Raw genomic sequence first — 21175 nt, forward strand, 5'->3', positions numbered from 1 at the left:
TAAACGATACAATACTTTATTACTAAATATATTTACTCGCGCACCGCTCGCAGCACACCGAACGCTTCGCTATCTCACAACCGAATCCATACTCCTTCGCTTACGCGCTGACCCGATCTTGCGGTTAGCGCCCTAGGACACTCACGCACACATCGCACACATGACAATTGCGCGCCATGGCCGAGTGGCTGTCAGTGCTTGGCTCCAACTGATCAGGTTGCACCATAAAAAACCGTCAACGCTTATTTATAGACCTGATAAAAAAAAATTAATTCTTTCACACAACAAATATGTAAAACAGAATTAAGACCGAGATCAGGGAACAGTTACATGTCACTTTATTTTCCGTGTACTCTTGTCAAGTTTGAAAATCAAACTGCCCTCGGAATGAAAAGTATCCTCACTTTCTCTCCGCCGAAAACCACTCTTGCTTTCTCTTTCTCATACCTACTCTCTCGCCACATGTACTGAACTACTAAAACAACAGCGAGATTTTTCCATTCAAATCGATTGGCCGATAAAATGAACTACTAATTACGATTAGGTGTGTAGGACATACTCATTATACCCTTCAAATTTATAATAATCCTCTCAAATGTTCCATTCGGTAACATTGAAAACGGATTTTTGAACAATTTCAATTCACGTAACTTCGGAGGATACAAGCTCTCGTTCATTGGAATGGCTGTGATGTTGTTGTACGTCAAATCAATCATCTTCTAATTCAGGGAACTGTTCGAAATCGTCCATTTCAATGCAATCTATTTGATTCCAATCTAAGGTGATTAATCGAGCTGTTCGCGTTATTATTTTATGCAAGCAACGAGGGACACGAGTCAGATTGTTGTAAGATACTCTGATGTTGGAAACTTTAGCACCTTCCCAGTTACAGAAATCTAATACTGTTATGCGGTTGTGATTCAGAAATATAACATGTACTGCCGGATTCGTCAACTGTCCAGTAACGGTTTCGATCTTATTTCCTTGCAAATGTATCACTGATAGATTCGAGAAAGGCCAAAACACCTCCAAATTTATCTCTTCCAACGCATTGCCATTCAAATAAATTGTCTTCAAAGTTGGATTGCATGATGCGTGCGTCGGTCGAAGAATGTGCGTAATTTTGTTTTGTCCTAAATTTAAAATATCTAGTTTATGCAATGTGCAAAACAAAATGAAGTCCACATTAGTAACTTGGGTCAATTGAATCGTGAACTTCCTCGCATTGAGTAAGTTGCGCAGCGTTCGTGGAATAATGCGGATTGGGCTGTTAACGATGGTTACGCCTCTAATGAAGGTGTTGTGTTCGAAACTTAACCGAATTAGTGATGATTTTGTAATAACAATACCTGGCACATGGCATGAATTTGTAAACGAGGCAGTTTTCAACATAGGAGAGTCAAAAATTTTTAGAAATAAGATTGAAGTTCCTAGCTCGCTACATATCCGTTCATCAATGGTTGATAATTGTAGGTTAAGTATTGAAACAGTACGGGTTTTGGTCGGTACATATTTCAAAACGAAGTATCCTTCCACAGGTGGGTTCCAGTTCTTAAGCGCACACGATCCGCCTAAATGTTTTCTACAGTCAAATATGAAGCTTCCGACATGGCCAGCTAGAGCACCGATGATCACGATCCTGCAATGTAACACGCGTCAAGTAATGTCCGACCTCTAAACTCACTGTTTCACATTTCAGTTACCACAATTGAAACATAGCACATGCCATTTACAGTTCCAATTTACAATTCCAACCAAACCTTCGATCATGCGATTTTTCTTGTACTGAGCTACTAACCACGTTAGTCGACCTTTTATGACATGTCCAACAAATAATAACGGCCATTAACGTTGGTGGCTGTGAATCATTTCCGTGTTGCATTTTATAAAAAGTGATTTGAATATTATAGTTGTATCGCACAACAAGTGTTTCTTATGAATTTATTATTTATCAATTAAGCTGCAATTTTATTTCAAAAAGGCCGGAAATATTTGATACGTCTATTGTGGCTGGTACCTGCTGTTGATTTGATTTAAAAAAAACTGCATTGGAAATTAAATGCAAAGTATGTTCCTGTCGATGGAGCATGGCTTGACCGCGCAGCACTTTCAGAATTGCGCCAAACTGAAAAATTGAATCGACAAATGGATTACGACCCAACCAGATTTCTTTTTTATGAAGGAATCCACAATCTGTAAAAAAAAGATGGGAAAAGATTGTACAAAGTGACGGAAATTACTTTTCTGAATAAAATCGATGCTCATTCGGGCCTATGAGGCTTGGAACTCCGTAAAAAAACTGTTATGTCTTTGCTTTTGGGGTGCCTGAGTTGTACAATAAACACTGATTTAAGACATGAACGATACAATACTTTATTACTAAATATATTTACTCGCGCACCGCTCGCAGCACACCGAACGCTTCGCTATCTCACAACCGAATCCATACTCCTTCGCTTACGCGCTGACCCGATCTTGCGGTTAGCGCCCTAGGACACTCACGCACACATCGCACACATGACAATTGCGCGCCATGGCCGAGTGGCTGTCATTGCGTGGCTCCAGGTTGCACCATAAAAAAACCGTCAACGCTTATTTATAGACCTGATAAAAAAAAATATTCTTTCACACAACAAATATGTAAAACAGAATTGAGACCGAGATCAGGGAACAATTACATGTCACTTTATTTTCCGTGTACTCTTGTCAAGTTTGAAAATCAAACTGCCCTCAGAATGAAAAGTATCCTCACTTTCTCTCCGCCGAAAACCACTCTTGCTTTCTCTTTCTCATACCTACTCTCTCGCCACATGTACTGAACTACTAAAACAACAGCGGGATTTTTCCATTCAAATCGATTGGCCGATAAAATGAACTACTAATTACCATTAGATGGGTCAGATATAGTCATTATACCCTGTAAATTTAGAATAATCCTCTCAAATGTTCCATTCGGTAACATTGAAAACGGATTTTTGAACAATTTCAATTCACGTAACTTCGGAGGATACAAGCTCTCGTTCATTGGAATGGCTGTGATGTTGTTGTACGTCAAATCAATCACTTCTAATTCAGGAAACTGTTCGAAATCGTCCATTTCAATGCAATCTATTTGATTCCAATCTAAGGTGATTAATCGAGCTGTTCGCGTTATTATTTTATGCAAGCAACGAGGGACACGAGTCAGATTGTTGTAAGATACTCTGATGTTGGAAACTTTAGCACCTTCCCAGTTACAGAAATCTAATACTGTTATGCGGTTGTGATTCAGAAATATAACATGTACTGCCGGATTCGTCAACTGTCCAGTAACGGTTTCGATCTTATTTCCTTGCAAATGTATCACTGATAGATTCGAGAAAGGCCAAAACACCTCCAAATTTATCTCTTCCAACGCATTGTCATTCAAATAAATTATCTTCAAAGTTGGATTGCATGATGCGTGCGTCGGTCGAAGAATGTGCGTAATTTTGTTTTGTCCTAAATTTAAAATATTAAGTTTATGCAATGTGCAAAACAAATTCAAGTCCACATTAGTAACTTGGGCCAATTTAATCGTGAACATCATCAAATTGAGTAAGTTGCGCAGAGTTCGTGGAATAATGCGGATTGGGCTGTTAATGATGGTCACACCATTAATGTTGGTGTTGTGTTCGAAACTTAACCGAATTATTGATGATTTTTTAATAACAATATTTGGCACATGGCATGAATTTGTAAACGAAGCAGTTTTCAACATAGGAGAATCTAAAATATTTAGAAATAAGATTGAAATTCCTAGCTCGCTACATATCCGTTCATCAATGGTTGATAATTGTAGGTTAAGTAATGAAACGATATCGATTGTAGTCGGTACATATTTCAAAACGAAGTATCCTTCCACAGGTGGGTTCCAGTTCTTAATCTCACACGATCCGCCTAAATGTTTTCTACAGTCAAATATGAAGCTTCCCACATGGCCAGCTAGAGCACCGATGATCACGATCCTGCAATGTAACACGCGTCAAGTAATGTCCGACCTCTAAACTCACTGTTTCACATCTCAATTACCACAATTGAAACATAGCACATGCCATTAACAGTTCCAATTTACATTTCCAACCAAACCTTCGATCATGCGATTTTTCTTCTACTGAGCTACTAACCACGTTAGTCGACCTTTTATGACATGTCCAACAAATAATAATGGCCATTAACGTTGGTGGCTGTGAATCATTTCTGTGTTGCGTTTTATAAAAAGTGATTTGAATATTATAGTTGTATCGCACAACAAGTGTTTCTAATGAATTTATTATTTATCAATTAAGCTGCAATTTTATTTCAAAAAGGCCGGAAATATTTGATACGTCTATTGTGGCTGGTACGTGTTGTTGATTTGATTTAAAAAACTGCATTGGAAATTAAATGCTAAGTATCCAGGACACTACTGCACCCTCTGTATACGGTACTACCGTGAATCCTGTCCTTTGTTTACCTATGTTTGTGATCCACCCTCTACGAATGACATGCTTAATCACCGCAGTTTTAACGACCTGATGGTGTACTGGTAGCCGAGCTGGTCTTAATAAGACAGGACCGGTTCAAATTCCCATCCAAACCAATCCCCAATCCAGGACTGACTATCCGGCTACGTGGTAAAATAAGTTTAGTAAGCCAGAAATGGTAAGCATAACCTAGTAGGTCGTTTTGTCAAGAAGAAAAAAAACTGCAGTTTAAACACATGCATCTACGCATGAGTTGTTTATAAACACTACAGGGGTCGTCGGGACGACCCGGTGGCATGCTGGTATCGGCTATGAGGTAAAATAAGTCGATACAGCCAATTATGTTTTTACAACCCACTATGACACTATCGTCCTACTATTAACTGCTCGAAATAGTGCCCAGATCACTATGATGTGTACAGAAAAGGCCGTAACAGAAGAAATAGTAACAAAATTAATGGTGACTGCGTTCTTATCGCCTCTCATCTTCATTTACTTGTATGCTCTTCACCGGATGCTATCGAGCAGCTATGGCTAAAAATGTAGGAAAATAAATGCACATTTATCATACGGGGTCCACCTGATTAAATTCACCCAGACTTGTCTAACCCAGAACTGATCGGCAAACGGTATGCTTCACAATTGACGATGCTGCATACAATACCAACGAATTGTTTCTATTATTGGATTTCGCTGATTTAGATCTCAGACGCAACGAACTGCAAAGTACTGCAAGCTAATTTTTGAAACCCGAGAATAACATGCAACTGCCTATTTCTACTTGATTGCTTGTACAGCAACTGGTAGACTTACACAAATAACACATGCAAAGCTAAGGATAACTCCCTCTACCTAACCTTCGTATGCGACGATAATATACGCTTATACTCACTCACAATGGATTTCCATTATCCACCAATTTAACTGTATCTACCGAGTGTCTTGTTGTTGTGTTTGCTTATAGAGACTTTGAGTCTTTCGACTGCTTTCGTCTCTTACCGTGTGTCTTCGAAGTGAGTCGAGCGGCAACAGTACCCTACTTCATTATTTCGTGATTCAATCAACCCCTGCTACGTCATATCGTGATTAACTTCCCGCTTCTGAATAAAGTGCTACTTTCTTCTGACTGGTCATTTCTGGACGGAAATCCGGATGTTAACCATGCAACCGAACTTTCATGGATCATTTGTATGCCTATTGTCCGGTTAAACCACCACGACGAAGCCCTCCTTGGTCTAACCCTCACTAATGCCAATTAAAACGGAATAATTGTTCCTGCTTTCGATATTACCGTAAATGGGGAACACAACGCCTAAGTTTTAGATTCATCACTGCACATAACGCGTATAGAAGCTACAACAGGCAACTTCACTCCCGCTTCCTTTATCGCGTACAATGTTCATTGTTTCATTCATTGTCAACCCGAGAAGATGTTGGAAGTACATCTCTAACTACAACTCTAAACGCAAAAAAACACTATTTACCAGCTGTTCTCACCTATAATGACACAAATAAGAAATCTGTACTTTATTTGTTGACCGATTCATGAGTGCATTCGCTACTATCGCTACCAACTTTTCTTTGGATGCGGCTCTTAATAATGTGCCGTTGGTGATCGACATAAACATATTCGGAAACTTCGTACTACAAGCGCTAAAACGAATCAAACCATCTTACAATCCTGGGCCTGATGGTATACCAACTGCAGTGATGCTTTGGCTGGATATTTGGCTCGTTTTTTTTTTTTTGGATCTCAACACGTTGACATGGTTTCTACCCAAGAAGCAGTGTGGCCACAAATCTTGTTGGATTCGTGTTCTAATGTCACTAAAACACACTGATCTAAAGTCCATTTTTGATCAGGTGAATCACCACCAGAATCACTGTTGGCGAAGTTTGCCCACTGGTGGAGTTGCGGCGCTTTGGTGGACTGCTTTAAATCGTATCTCACCACTCAACACTATCGCGCAAAAATCGATAAAACCATATCCAGAGAGTTCGTCAATTCTTCAGGTGTTCCACAGAGCAGCAAAGTTTATGCGTCTCATCTTTTACCATACACCTTGGCGCAGCGTTGCCGTTGGTCCTTGCAATTGATAATCTGGTCACTCGTCGTGAAATTGCACAATATACTTTGATAAGAAAAATTCTCCGGAACCATTTAATAGTACTAGAGTACATGTTCGATCTCTAAGATGCCATAGGCCTTTGAAAACTGACCAAAACAGACGTGCGTATAGTGATAATGATCTTATGACTACTATAGTTTGTGCTGCGTTTGTGAATTGTGACCTCCATCCGGCGGGAGGCGGGAGCGGTTGCGGACCTCCATCCGGCGAAAGCGGCCGAATTTGTGGAAAAACAACAGCTTTGCACCACGATAATGCGCCCTCCCATACGGCCATCATTTTGAGGGAGTTTTTCGCAACAATTGGCACCCATATTGTTCCGCAACCGCCACATAACCGAAACGGCCGCTTCGAGGACACCGTTTTGACACTATCGAGGAGATAGAAGCCGCAGCGACGGCGGAACTAAAGGACATCCCAGCATCCGCGTTCTCCACCTACTTCGAGGAGTGGGCGAAGAGGTGCATTGCATTGGAAGGGGATTACTTCGAAGGTTAATCATTAAACCATTTAAAAAAAAAACATATACGAAATATTATTTGGATCACCTAAAAATAATTTAATTCTACCAAATGTTCTATTTGATACACTCTCGAGTGGATTGCGATACAAATACAATTTACGTAAATTTGAAGGATACATACTCTCATTCAAAGGAATAGTCTGAATTTTATTAAACGACATGTCGATTTCCTCTATGTTTGGCAAATTATCCAAATTTTCTATTTGAAAGCGCTGTATTTCATTCAGAATCAGTGAAAAGGATTTCTCTGTCTCGGCTACTACTTTGTACAGACAACGAGGCACACGAGTCTAAATATTGGAGTGAAAACTCAAATTGGGGAGTTTGATACCTTGCCAGTTGCATAAATTTAACGATTTCAAGCGATTGTTTTTGAGTAGTAAATCAAGTAATTCCGCATTCGTCATCCTTCCCCTAAGCGATTCAAGTTTATTTTCTTGCAAATTAATCTGCCTCAGTTTCAAAAAAGGCCAAAACACCTCTAAATCAACGGCCGTCAGTTCATTGTACTCCAAATTCACTACAACTAAACTAGACATACAATTTGAATTCAATGGTTTACGAATCCACTTTATTTTGTTGTGGTCCAAGTTTAAAATAGTCAGATTGGCTAAGGCACAGAACAAATTCAAGTCTACTTTTGAAATTTTTGTCATTTGCAACCCAATTTCTGAAAAGTTCACTAAATTGCCCACCGTTGGGGGTATAATTCTCAATGGATTATTTTGGATAAGAACTTCTCGCAGGAAGGCGTTGGGTTCGAAACTAAAACGAGATATCGATGATTTGTAGACTCTAAATTGGGTTACATTGCAAGACTTTTGAATAAATACTGTCGTTAACTTTGGAGAGTCATGAACTACTACAGATTTAAATATTGTTCCCAGCTCGCTGCAAAACCGACCATCAATTACCGATGCTTGCAAAATGCCAACAAAAACTCGCGGTGTATAATTCAAAATGAAGTACCCTTCCTCCGATGGGTTCCAATTTTCAAACTTACACGAGCCTCCCAAACTCTCTCGGCAGTCAAATATGATGCACCCAGCATATCCAACCAGCAAAACGATGATCACATCACTGAAATATCATACACATAAATCAATATCAGTCTTGCAAGATCACTCTCTTACACCTAAAATACCGTGATTGGAACATATTGCACGGCAATAATAATTCACGAACGATTCGCAACTCCAGCTTGGTCTATTTGGAGTTAGCAGAAACTTTACCTCTTTTTGTACGATTGATGTTTCTCTTTCTCTTCTGGACCAATTGTGCCAAATATCATTACTTTGGCTAAAACCCTAGCGTAGGCTTTTGTAATTTATGTGTATGAAATCGGAGAAATGTGGTAATAATTTTCTCGACCAAAATTATTGAATTTTATCATTAAAAATGTGTACCGTTGAGACGGCCCAAAAAAACTAGGGATACGCTTTAAAGGGTTCTTTCAGCTTGCGGTTGCATCGTAGCTCCTTCTCATTTTGGCATCCATAGCGAGGGCCCCACGCTACGGTATAGTTCATTGTTCATTCAATATGTCCTACCCAGTACCAAAGAATCTCTAAGTAGTAGGCATTCAAGAAATTATTATAAAAATATTTGTCTTTGTTCTATAATGGCCAAGAGTCCATAAACATTATTTACAGTCGAAGAAATAGTTCAAATGTTTCCCTAATTTCTCATTGAATGTAGAGCATAACCGTCGTCAACAAAAAGTCAGATAAACACAAAACGCATTACCATTATTTAAAACAATCACTTATAGAGTGCCAAAAAAAACACGCACGCAAGCTAATACTATGAAATGCACTCATGCATCAAACGAAAATTACAACAAGGATTCATTTCGACAAACCCACAAAGTGAGTACTTGCTGTCCGTCGAATTATTTCGCATAACCGCAGTTTGTCAGCTTGTTAGATTCAATGAAAACACCCACTATAAAGTGTTCAAATGACCCAACAAAGAGTTGATGACATTTCCCTTCTGGTGGGTCAAAACCGAAACAAAAATATATCTATTTTAACGTGACCGTACTATGCTTGAAGAGCCCAAAAAATGCTTAACTACAAAAGAAACGAAAAACTGGCTCTATGTTGCAAATGAGTCCATTTCGGTGCAAACCAACACATTGTTCGATTATTGTTCTAACATCCGACATTTCCCGACCGTTATGCAGATTCATCTCCCTCCGGAGGGTCGGACGAGTGACAAACGAAGAATAGCGTAACGCGAAATCTGCTGCTAAAAATCAGACCACTAAAAAGTCACATGAGCATCATTAGCCGTTAGCAGTAATGGGAACAACAACCATCCATCGGAACGCCACCAAAGCGGGGGAGTGCAAGCCTCCAGGGACCGATCATCATCTGGTGCAGTATGGTAGCAACAGCAACATCAGCATCAGGAGCAGCAGCACCACCATCAGTGACATCAACCAAAACCATCCAAGCCACAATTCAATTCCCGTATCATAATAATGCCACGCTGGCCGATGCTCCCAGTTCAAAACCATCCTCGGCCGCATTCAAATGAACACACCGGGAGAGAGATCCACAAAAGATACGGCTTACCTCACCGCCCACAGACGTGCATGAACACTAACGTAACACCCCGACGTGACATCAACCGTGAACTATATCCAAGCAAGCAGAACCCGTGGCCCCGTTCTGACCATCATTTTTCGGTGGAAAATAGATTTGCTGTTAATTTATTTCTCGTAGCAATCCGTGGCTCTATCCCTCTCTCTCACATACACACACACTCATTCTCTCTCTCTGTTGCTCCCTCTCTTTCTCGCTTTTCTAACAGTCTAGCAGATCCGAACATTTAATGCGATTGTGTCGGAAACGATTGTCCCGGGAACCGCCACACACCCCGCGCACTCTACCGAGAATGCTTTTTATGTGCGGAAAATTATTACTTTATTCCCGGCGGTACTTCATGGTGCTTTCGGTGAGAGAAAATTCACCCAATCTGTGCGTTTGTCCGTGTTTGTCTGGTATAGTCTGGTGGGACCGAATGATTAGCGTTTTGATGAGTATTCGGGGACAACTGTTGAGCCTGGGTGCGTTTGTTCGGTCACACATTTTTACATCCGGCAAACATTTAAACAATCTTTTCCCGAAGTTTTGCTATTTTATCACAACAGATTTTAACAATGAGCTTGGTAAAGTTTAAGCCGAAAATAATTTGTACAAAAACTTGAAAACTGTTCTTTTTTTTATTGATACAGTACTTAAAATGGCCTGAAAAATGCCGTTAAATAAGTAAATTTCTGTTATATTCGAAAATCGTCTTTCTTCAGTCCATTTTGCATATCGAAATTTTGGATACACGGCAGTTATATATTATAATTAAATCACTTTATGCTTGAAACATTGGCTATTGGTTTCGTAGGCCAGGCTTTAAGTATATAGACTTGTGTTTACCACATATTTCAATACCACATATTCCTGCGAAGGGACGGTTCGGGTGGGATTTTAAACCGGTTCCGTCGCGTGGCAATTCTACACCGAATTTTTTGCTTTATTGGGAAAAAATCTTAACGTTAGAGTTTGTCTATTACCCACAATTAGCATAAAATATCTCAGATATCAATGAATGATAAATCCCGGGTCAGAAATTCACAATTTCATTGATGTACTCAAACAGCTTATTATTTTGGGTATATTTTAAATTGAAAATTAGACATTATTACCAAAAATCCTAACTGTGGAACTTTTCGGAGAACCAGCTGAAAGTTAATACATAGAGAAATATAGTTTTTTTTTGTCCCACAATCATAGTTTTCAATGAACAAACTAATCAATTGCTACAAAAACGAAATTCAACGATGAGATATTATTTCTCAATGTGGATTATAAAATTGCAAAAATTTTTTTCAATCAATACTTAACATCTATTTAAAATATTTGGCAAATTTATCACCTATAATGTTAACGGAATAAATAATAAATTGAATTTTTGAAATTGAACTTAACTGTAAAGGTTCTTACCGCAGGGTTGCAATGCACTACACAAGTAAGCAATAAAAGTAAAGAGTTTTAAAATATCTATCCTAAAACTTAATCTACAGCAACAAAATGAACGGCTGAAATGATGAAACATTAAATGTTTATATTTTACATTCCATTCGAAGTGCGCGCGTAACGGCAGCTTATCTTTCGCAATCACAACTGCGTCCTTCAAACAACAGTGCCCCTTGTCCCAAGCAGTCACAAATACACACATCCATGTTTATCCCGGAGCCTACGCGTCTGCTTCACTCAAATAATTGAATTCCACCCCAACGGCACGAAAAGTACCGCACAACCAAAACGTCAGCCAATCCAGCGGGCGCGCGCAGCAGAATCGGCAATAATTCCGCTACATCAACGAGCAAACGATTAATTTCCAATCATTGGCAGTTAAGCATGCCAGCATCTATAACGCTCATTTTCAAACTCCGAATCATCCATTGCCGGGTTTCGCGTCCGGTAACGTTCGGCCGGGGGTTGGACGACATTCGCAACTGTCGTCCACATTTGCCACCCCAAAATGGTGCAAATAGATCACCGCAAATGTCGCAGCATCGGGCTACGGTGGACCACCGGCCACATCAAGCCCATCCCGTGATTGTAGGCCACAAACAGTACAAACAATTCCATTCGTTCCAGTCGGCTGCCCGGAAGCACATCACCGGCCGTAACCGAATGGCCAGTTGTTACGGCCCCGGTAACCATTTGGCCGTTCGCGCGTTCGTGTACGCGTGTGTGTGGATTAATCGTAACCGTCCACCAAAACGACCGGGCCAGTAATCAAGGCTAGTGATCGGGGCTAGGCCACACAGCGCTCCAGTCCGTGACTTCACGAGCAGGAGGGGGCAGTGGGCTGTCCATATTTGCATATATTCAATATATCACCCGAACCGACTCGTTGCTGAAAATGAAATTAGAGGAAGAAGCGAATCTCGACGGTAGTATCGAATACGCCACCAACTAATACGCTGCTCTAGACACATTATTTCGGTTGGCAAACACGGTCACCGTACCGGAACCGACCGTCCGAATCGATTCGAAGAGGAAACTTTTGATTTAAGAAGAACCATCTCCAAATTCTCACGGGACACACCAAAAACTCGATCTTCCGATCAGCTCGTGCTGCCGATTCGGGGCACGCAACCATTCGCGACCTTTTCACCTTTCCCATCCGGTGGGTTTGTGAACCGGGTGGAAATGTGTCGCCATTTGCGCACGAACGCAATCCATTACCGGTCTTCCTTTTTTTATTTCTATGCAACAGACTATGACAGATAGCGGCAAACAGGAAGAGAGAGAGAGCGAAGGGACACACCAACCTTTCCTAGGTATCACAGAGGCAGACAAGAAGTCCTGAAATCTATTTTCCCTACCATTGATTCATTTGCAAACCGATACCGTTTGTACGCCCGATAACGGCCGGTGTTTGTGTGTTGGGGGGGATGGGAAGTTTGGAAGAAAAACATATTTCTTACCCATTTCCCGTGCTCGCCGTTCAGCTACGGTAAGCAAATTCGAACCCCGAAAAACCATCCGGCCCATTTTTATTCGACAACCTTTTTGCGCACATTTATGTCGCTTATTTATGGTGCACTGTAACGAAGCTCATTTTTATACGGCTCATCCATCGGTAGGTTGTTCTTTTTTTCACCGCGGTAACTGATCTAATGGTTCCCGGGGGATAGAACCAGTTCGATTCTTTTGGTATTCGAAATCGAAGTTTTCCCGGTGCTTGCTGGTTCGTGATGTTTCCTTTGGTTTTCGGGGGCCCTTCTTGGTACGGTAATTTGGTATCTCTGTAGAAAAAACAATAACAAAAATGCGCACAGAGTTACGACTGCACAATACCTTTCGGTCCCGTGTATTTTGTTGCCGAATGTTGTCATCTATATATTCTACTTGAGCGGGTGAAAGACGTTCAATGGTGGGAAGGACACTCAACCCCTAAGTTTACTTCTTAACAAAAACAAACCGAATGACTAATGCCTGTTTGGCCGGATGGCCTAAGAAAAGTTGTGGCAATCTGTTATGCCTAAAGGTTATACCTTTGAAATTTGTCATACTACATCGACAATGGGCATATACATATCCGGTGAAAAGTATGATTTTTAAGATATTTTTTATAAGTAATGAAATAATAACTTATCTTTTGCCAATCATAAAGTAAATAAAAACTATGTGATTTTTAAAGTCGATTTTAACAGATTTTTGTTATCAATTTTACCAACTCCACCATTAAACATTACGATAGGATTATCAAATTATCATTCGTAACATTGATACACTCATATTGTTGATTAAATCTGATTCAGATTAATGAATCTTTATTGTCTCCAAGTAGAATAAACTACTATGAATCGGTATTTTGATGATTGAAGTCCGAACGTTTTTGGAAAAGTCACGCAATTATTCGTGCAATTATTAAAAATTGTTGCAAAAAAAAAAAATATTCGAGTTGAATCGGTCTATTCCATATGCAAACAAAAAAATAGTGCCCAATATTAGTAAATAAAAATGTCACAAGTTTATAAATCTATGAAGCTTCATAAGTTTTCCCGTCTTTAGAGATTCAAAAAATTTTCCAAGTCGAATTATGCTTCAAATGACTTATCACTCAATATTCTTCATAAAACGAAGACGTGAGACGTTACAAGAATATCATTGGGAATAGTTATTTTGGCGCCTGCAAATAAAACAAATATCAATCACAAGTGATACAAATTACGTACACAAATTTCACCATAATTCTTCTACCCTAAACAAAGCATAATTACCATTTCGAGTAACGGAACCAAATCTTCAAATGCTGTGCGACCAGATTTAATTGCAAAAAAATTCGCCCCAATATTCCCGTCAGTAACCATTTACCCAATTAGTCCTTAAAGTCGCTGCAGCATCCGGAGATATTACGCTCCATTTGTCCCGTCGCCGTTTATTCGTGCCCAATTGGTCGCAGTTACTTCTGTACCCACAAGGTGCCCAATTTACGAAGGAAACAAACTTATCCGTACGTACCATACCCGCAGACAAATCACCATTCGTTAATAGAAGACAGCAGAACAGGAGCATGAAAAACAAAGCATCAAAACTCATTTTCTGCCGTAGCAGTACAGCTGCTACTGCTACTGTCGCTACCATGCGCTAGTACCAGCGTGGCCTGGTTTGCACTTAGCTGCATCCAGTAGTAGCAGCAGCTGCATCAACAGGACAACCATGACGTGGCAAACTACGGCTCGCGCACTGGACAACGCTTAATTCAATTAAGTTGTTGTTTTGCAAGCGTAATTAAGTTGTTTTGCTTCGGCGCTCCGTCCACTGTACGGATACGGCTCACCGGCATTCTTCTATCCTATCTCCGGTTTACCTTCTTCCCGTTCCTTACTGGTGCACTAACAGGGCAAGGTTTTCCTTACGCGAGCCGGACCGACTGTCATCCGTTTATTTGCCGGCAGAAGGATGCTGCTGCTACAAGAAGCGGCCACATTCCTGCAGTGTTATTGTGCACGGCGTTAGAAAAAAAATGTCGTTAGTCACTGACGTTGACTTTCACGAAATCAGCGCCCAAATAATGTACCTTTTTTGTGAGTGTTTTTCACCCTAGAGGTCTCACGGCGCGTTCGCTCAAGCATTTCAATTATCTTTGTCAATCAATCAGTCGTCCGCTCTCGGGGTTAGAGGTTCGGATAAAACAAAACAAAAACACCGCCAAAAGTGGACGACCACTTTGGCGCTACTTGGTGCGATGTAATGCAACGATTGGTGCATCGCAAGCATGCATCCGATCAAGCATCACAAAACAGGCGGTAAAAAAGGGGCGCAACATTACCATCTCGGAAGGAAGTGACCGTAAAATTGCATTCTCTCGTCCATTTGCAGGGTTTTACACGGAAAACATCGCGCAGTTGGTTGCGAAACGGAGTGATTGGATAGAAAAATCGAAGAGACTTTTCATGGGAGCGGACGGAAAAGAAAAGTATCACCCATTCCGGGTGGTTGCGATACCATGCCAGAAACGGAGGAAGACATTTTTTATCAACGAAAATTAAAAAAAAAGCGAGAAAAACAGTTCCAGTTTTCCTGTTCATGGGATGGATGCAAAAAATTACCTCTATTCTCGAACAGATGCGGATCACTGCTATATCCTTGGGTCGGTACTGCCACCAGGCTGAACATCATCCCGCCAACCAGTAGCGTCAGGTAACGAAAATTGCACTTCATTATTTCTGTTTGCCTTCCTCATCAATCCGTTGAGCAGCGCGGCATTCGACTCGCGGCAATATCTTGCCTGTTTCTGATCGGTTGCAGCGATCGACTTGAGTTTGCATTCGCATAGCCACTCTACACCAACATCTCCCTTGTTAATCGTTCCCGTTGGCGTTGGATTGAGCAATGGCGTGCGTCATTTGCAATCTTTTCTTCGCTCAATCACTACTAGCTGGGTCTGCTGCAATTTACGTGTCGGAACAAGGGAAAACACTAGAGGATCCTTTCCTCGCTGGTCTATGCATGGGCACGGGCAAGCTACTGCAATCGATGATGCTCTGGCCGATGAGCGTCAAAAGCAAGCACGGCCTGGTACACAATCGCTTCCAAAACAAACACGGCCAATGGCAATAAAGAGAACATCAACCTGCGGAAGGCTCGGTACGCGTGCCTGTTCTCACGTTTGTTTACACTTATCCATTTCCTTTTGGCTCACTTGAAACGGGCTGAAGGATTTACCGTATCACTTTAACTTCAAACGACTCTGTCGAACTGGACACGCCGGACATGAACTGGCGAATCTAATTAGAAGGTCACCTTTGCTGGCCTTTCAAACGGGTTTTTTCACTACTAACACAAACAGCACAACACTCTCTTGCTACCTGTCACCTTGGTAAGTATCTTCGCTGGAATCACTTCGCAAAATGCGCTCCAAACGTCAGATGATCCGCTAACGAACAGCAAACTCTCGCTACACGTCGTCCATGTGTTTATTCATGGATGTATTCAAATCTGCGTCACAAGCATGCACTGACTACACTTTCTTTACACTTACAATTAATCTTCCAAAGTGCCAAAACACACTCACCCCACTATGATCACTGTTCACCGGAAACTACAAAACAGACTGATCTTCACGCGGTTGGAGCACGTCCGAAATTTCTGTCATTCCATCATTATCCACATTTGATTGTGAAACATTATTTTACGCTGCGGTACACACAGTGAGGTATCGCATCCAATCCGCATCATCATAATTCAACCGTACCGGGGAGCGCTTCTGACAAGACTGCGTTTTTGGCCATGTGCCCAACTGCACCTGTTCCCCATTCATTATAGGTACCCACTGAAACACACCCATACATACTTACTTTTCGCTGATGGTAGTTTTTCTTTAGATGTACCACCCCCGTATACAAAGGCCCCTGCGGTTGTATGAGTGTATTCGATGGACCCTTGTATGTTTGGTTGTTCGCCATTCTTGTGTTGTTTAATTCCATTGTTGTCATGGAAACTCTATGCCCGTCTTTTAGAACTCCTACTGCGAGTGAAGAATAGGGGGAGCGGGGTGCATTGTGAGAGGGGTTGATATTTTCCTTTTGTACCGGGAGTTTAATGGACCTCATGAACGATGCGCGCCAAACGACTCTTGCCCAATGTCCAAAAGATCCGCAGCCCTTGGTTCGGATACCCGGGGAAGGTGTGGGATGGCCACTATTGTTGTGTCGCTGTGTTGTAGTTAGGTTCCGTAGGTGTGTTACCTATGTTGTCAAGGGAACAAACAAAGCGTAGTGTACGCCCTGTGGCAATACACGGTAGGCAGGCGACACATGTAAACATGTTCCCCGTTACAATTCGAGTTCGGGCACTACGCACACAGCCTACTCGAATCGGTACATCGGAATTAAAATGTGCCACAGGGTTGAAGGGGCGGTCGAGACGGGAAAAGGAGAAGAAGATGAGAAAAGTTTAGTTTGGGCTACCATGACGCCATGATTATAACTTCCCGATAACCGATGGTGTCAGAACAGTCGCACGTGAGTGACGCAAAACATCGGCTCAATTCGATGTTCTATGCGTGTACTAAGACACTTAGCAGAATTTAGTACAACTGTTAAATGTTGTGTCTTTCACGTTTTTTTTTGTGTTCTATTCCACATTTTGCACCACCTGATTAATAAGCACACATTTTCCTATTTATTACGCGGTACAGTAAATTAGTTCGCATTATTCAATTGGACGAATCAAATCAACTGATTATGCTACCTTGGTAGCGGTGTAAAAATTACACCGCTCGATATTTACATACACACTGTGCATCATTTTACGATCGAGGGAAGTACGAATCCAACTAAAAAAAAAGGAAGTATGTACTATGTGAACAACAATTTGCACAACATTATATGACGGTGAGTGAGTGTTTCATGCCCCTTCCCACTAACCACCTGGGCTAATTCCATTGCACTAATTACGTTTCCCTCAGCTCAGTTAGGTGACCTTTCTAACTTATGATCGTAGCAGCAGCAGTAGCAGCGGCAGTAGAAAAATATTAAACCAGTTGCCCTATCACTTCCGCTGACCGATGATTTAATTTTAAACGATTAAATTATTATTTAACCGGCAGCGCTGTGCAGATAATGTTCCTCCCATCGTAATAATTGGGCACGTGGTGTTCGAGGATGCCGATAGACCACACAAAACGTGTAAGCTATACGCATAAAATTGAATTGAGTGGTAATTTAATTTGTGCGTGGCGTGAAAAATGTAAAAAAAGGGAATTGAAATGGTACTGATATCATGGTTAAACTTTTTTTTCTATTATGTAAATTCCTGTCCCAGAGTGGTTTACAAAACTATAGGTTGTTCCTATGTAAACAACCGTTCGTATCATTATGCAAAATATTTTAGCTTTCTATAAGGAAGTTCTCCAATGTTTTTTTTTCTTTTAGCTTAAGTCAAACTAACCTAATTCTAGACCTGCCCACTGCTATGCGAAAGAAGCGCAGCATGTTGCTGTCTGTCAGCTCCGACGTAGAAAATCGGTGTCACCTACATACACGGAACAAACTACACCCGAACCTCGACCGGCAGATAAATGCAGTTGCGCCAGGTATTTATGCACAGCAAACACCTCTGGACTCTCGCCCACAACCGGCACTCGGGGTTTGTAATTGGAATGGGATCGAATTGTGAATGGACCACTGTTGGAAGTTTGAATAGAGCAACGGAATGTCTGCTTGTTTTATTTCTTTTTTTTTGCCGTAGTGCTACGACCGTTTTGCAGAACCGAAACGAAAATGAGAACGAAGGCAACCTTCGCATAGTTTAGCATATTTTCCACCACAACACTAGATTTCCGTCGTGGTGTTTCATTCACGGAATTGTGGCATTCGAATGGTGCGTATTGAGATGAGATCACTACCACTAGCCAATAATGTTGTAGAAATTTCATTCATCAATGCAATTGCTTTGCCGTAATACTGTAAACATGCTACAAAATACCCTAAACATGTACGTATCTCAATCATAACCGTTAAGTCAAGTTTATAGCTCATTAATTGCTGCTTAAAGGTTCCGATATGCCTACACAACTGCTATTGTTTATTAACCCATAATTAAAGTGAATAAACGCCTGCTATCATCCGATCATTTCTCACCATCAGCGCTCAATAGATTACTTTGGCAAAAATTAAAGTCGCCACCACTGCCCGGGATTGATCCATCAATCATCAGCATCAAATCCACCACCAGAGTGCTCATTCACATCCAACCCGGTGGGAAGAATTAGAATGCAAATTAATATTATAAACCACCGCCTCAAATGAAGTGACTCAATTATAGTGCTCATTTACCATCATGGGTTCCATGGTTCATAATTGTATTCGCCTTCCCTTCCGTGGATAATTACCACCGTGGGTCAGCACCTGACTCAAATGTATCTTGAAGCAACGGGAATATATTGCTTTCCTTTTGCCAAACCAAACACACACTCGGAAGATTTGCTACTAAAACCACGACATCCAACTTTGTTCGTGTTGGACGCGGTTTGCCCAAAAAAAAACCCGGAACAGTTCCAACTCCAAGCAATGCCTAAGCGGTTTTGTGTTGCGTGAAATTTTCCAATATTTAGCTACACCGGGCGCAAAAACGAAGATGAGGTACTAATTCATCTCCCGGACAACTTCGTGACATCATTATCACCCGAAAGATACCCACGAGGGAAAGAACCGAAGGGGTTGGCAGGAAGTGGAGCTGGGGCCTGTGTTGTGTTTATGAGTGGATCTCCAAAATCTGGCACCACCTTTCTTATCCTTCTCGGGAGGTTTTTCATCCACAAAGGCCCAAGATCCTTCAAGAAACTGTCACTTTTCGCGGTACCGCACGTGATGATAATAAATTCAAATCACAAAAACCACGCAACGCAAGCCGCAGACCTATGGTAAACGGATGGTTCGGCGCTGGGAAACGGGAGGTCGGAACCAACGGGAACGATTTTCCACCCAGGAAGCACTGCTCTGCTCGAAATCTCATTATCGTCATCACCATTTCGTGCGGCTCGCATCATTCGAATGCAAAAAGGCTATTTTGGGTGTTGGTCACCGTTTCGGGGCAGTCCGGGAGGTAGGAACAACCCTGTCTACGCTACCCTGTACCGTCCTCGTCGAAAGAGCCCCCCGACGAGCGGCAGAAGTTTATCATAATCGGGAAACTTAATTCCAAATTAATTTGATAAATTATTTATCAACCGGCTTCATCTTTCGTTACATCTTAATGCTCCGGCAATTATAGTCAGTCATCCAGGCAAACCGGTTCCAGGCTGGGAAGCCTTCGTCACCTTTGCTAAAGATGGGCGATTTTTCCGCTAGAGGGCTATGAATGGAGGAAATCCACTTCCATGCCCCAGAGTTTCTGAGTTATATTGTGTGATATCTTTCGATTCCCGGGATTGACTCTTCCGCGTTTTACCGTAACGATGCCACGTCTCGCAACACAAACACCGCCACAATTGTTGTTTTGGTCCATTGCAATCCATTTGATTTGTTGATGATTCAGCGTAGAAGATGATAACCGCTCACCATCCATCTCATTCCCTCGCTATATTGGTTTCATTTCCATTATTGGGTAGGCAGATCGCATCGGCAACCCGGTGGAAGCTAATATTAAAGCTAAGCCACGAGTATTGCACGGAAACCGTGTTTATCGTCAACCACCATCTTAAATACACACAAATCAGTCCTTTGGAGGCACGCTCGTGTACGCGTGAAAGGACACAGTACACGGTAACAGTGGCGCCATCTATGAGCCGCCCCGGGAGGAACAAATTCTGTTGACTCGCGCATTGGTTTCAAACCCATCGTGACGCTAGTCGCACTGGGGCGAAGTACGTTGTTTATTTGTTTTTCCAACACTCAGCCAACCAACTTCGAGCAGCACCGAAGTTGGTTCGCCTCTTGTTGCTCGCGGTCACATTGTTTTCCCATCAACACCAATACCCGCGCCGGGTATTACTGTTACGCTCCAGAGACAGAAGCTCCACGTTCAAAGACAAGCCAAATGATGCCGTCCCATTCCATGCTCAGTTAAATATCCTTGCTTCCGGTATTTTTTTTTTTTGTTTTTTTTTTTGTTCCGTCCGCCCAGTGCTCCACCCGCCTGATCAGGGCTGTGGATTTTACAGCGTTTGAGAAGCGCACTCTGACAGCCACATCGAGCAAGCAAAGCAAATCGGTGCTTGTTTTTCGAATCCGCAGGCGGTTTTGGGGTTTGGTTTTGTCACTGGTGGAAAAACTGTGGAAAAACTCAACACCTCTCAAACTTCCCACCCATCAGCCCACCGTTTGGGGCAACCCGTTGCAACAGAATCACACTTTCTAGGCGTCTGAAAATCTTAATTTGTCGATTTCTCGACGCTGCACCAGCACTATCTCGACGAGCCAATCTATTCTTAAATATTTACGAGCGTATATTTATTTCCAATCCTCACCCGGCTGCAGTATATCGAGCTCTTTACCGCCGGTGGAAAATTCTTCT

The 21175-nt window shown here is 41.7% G+C and overlaps 1 protein-coding gene across 1 annotated transcript in view; it reads right to left on the reverse strand.

The window, feature by feature from the left end:
• Nucleotides 1-15379, reverse strand: part of LOC128711869 (uncharacterized) — a 39497-nt gene extending 24118 nt beyond the window's left edge. The window contains exon 1 of the mRNA XM_053806755.1: nt 15268-15379. Within this exon, the coding sequence (XP_053662730.1) occupies nt 15268-15379 (112 nt within the window). The remainder of the gene's footprint in view (nt 1-15267) is intronic.
• Between the last annotated feature and the right edge of the window lie 5796 nt (nt 15380-21175).

This window comes from Anopheles marshallii, chromosome 3 (assembly GCF_943734725.1).
Source record: "Anopheles marshallii chromosome 3, idAnoMarsDA_429_01, whole genome shotgun sequence".
Lineage (NCBI taxonomy): Eukaryota > Metazoa > Arthropoda > Insecta > Diptera > Culicidae > Anopheles > Anopheles marshallii.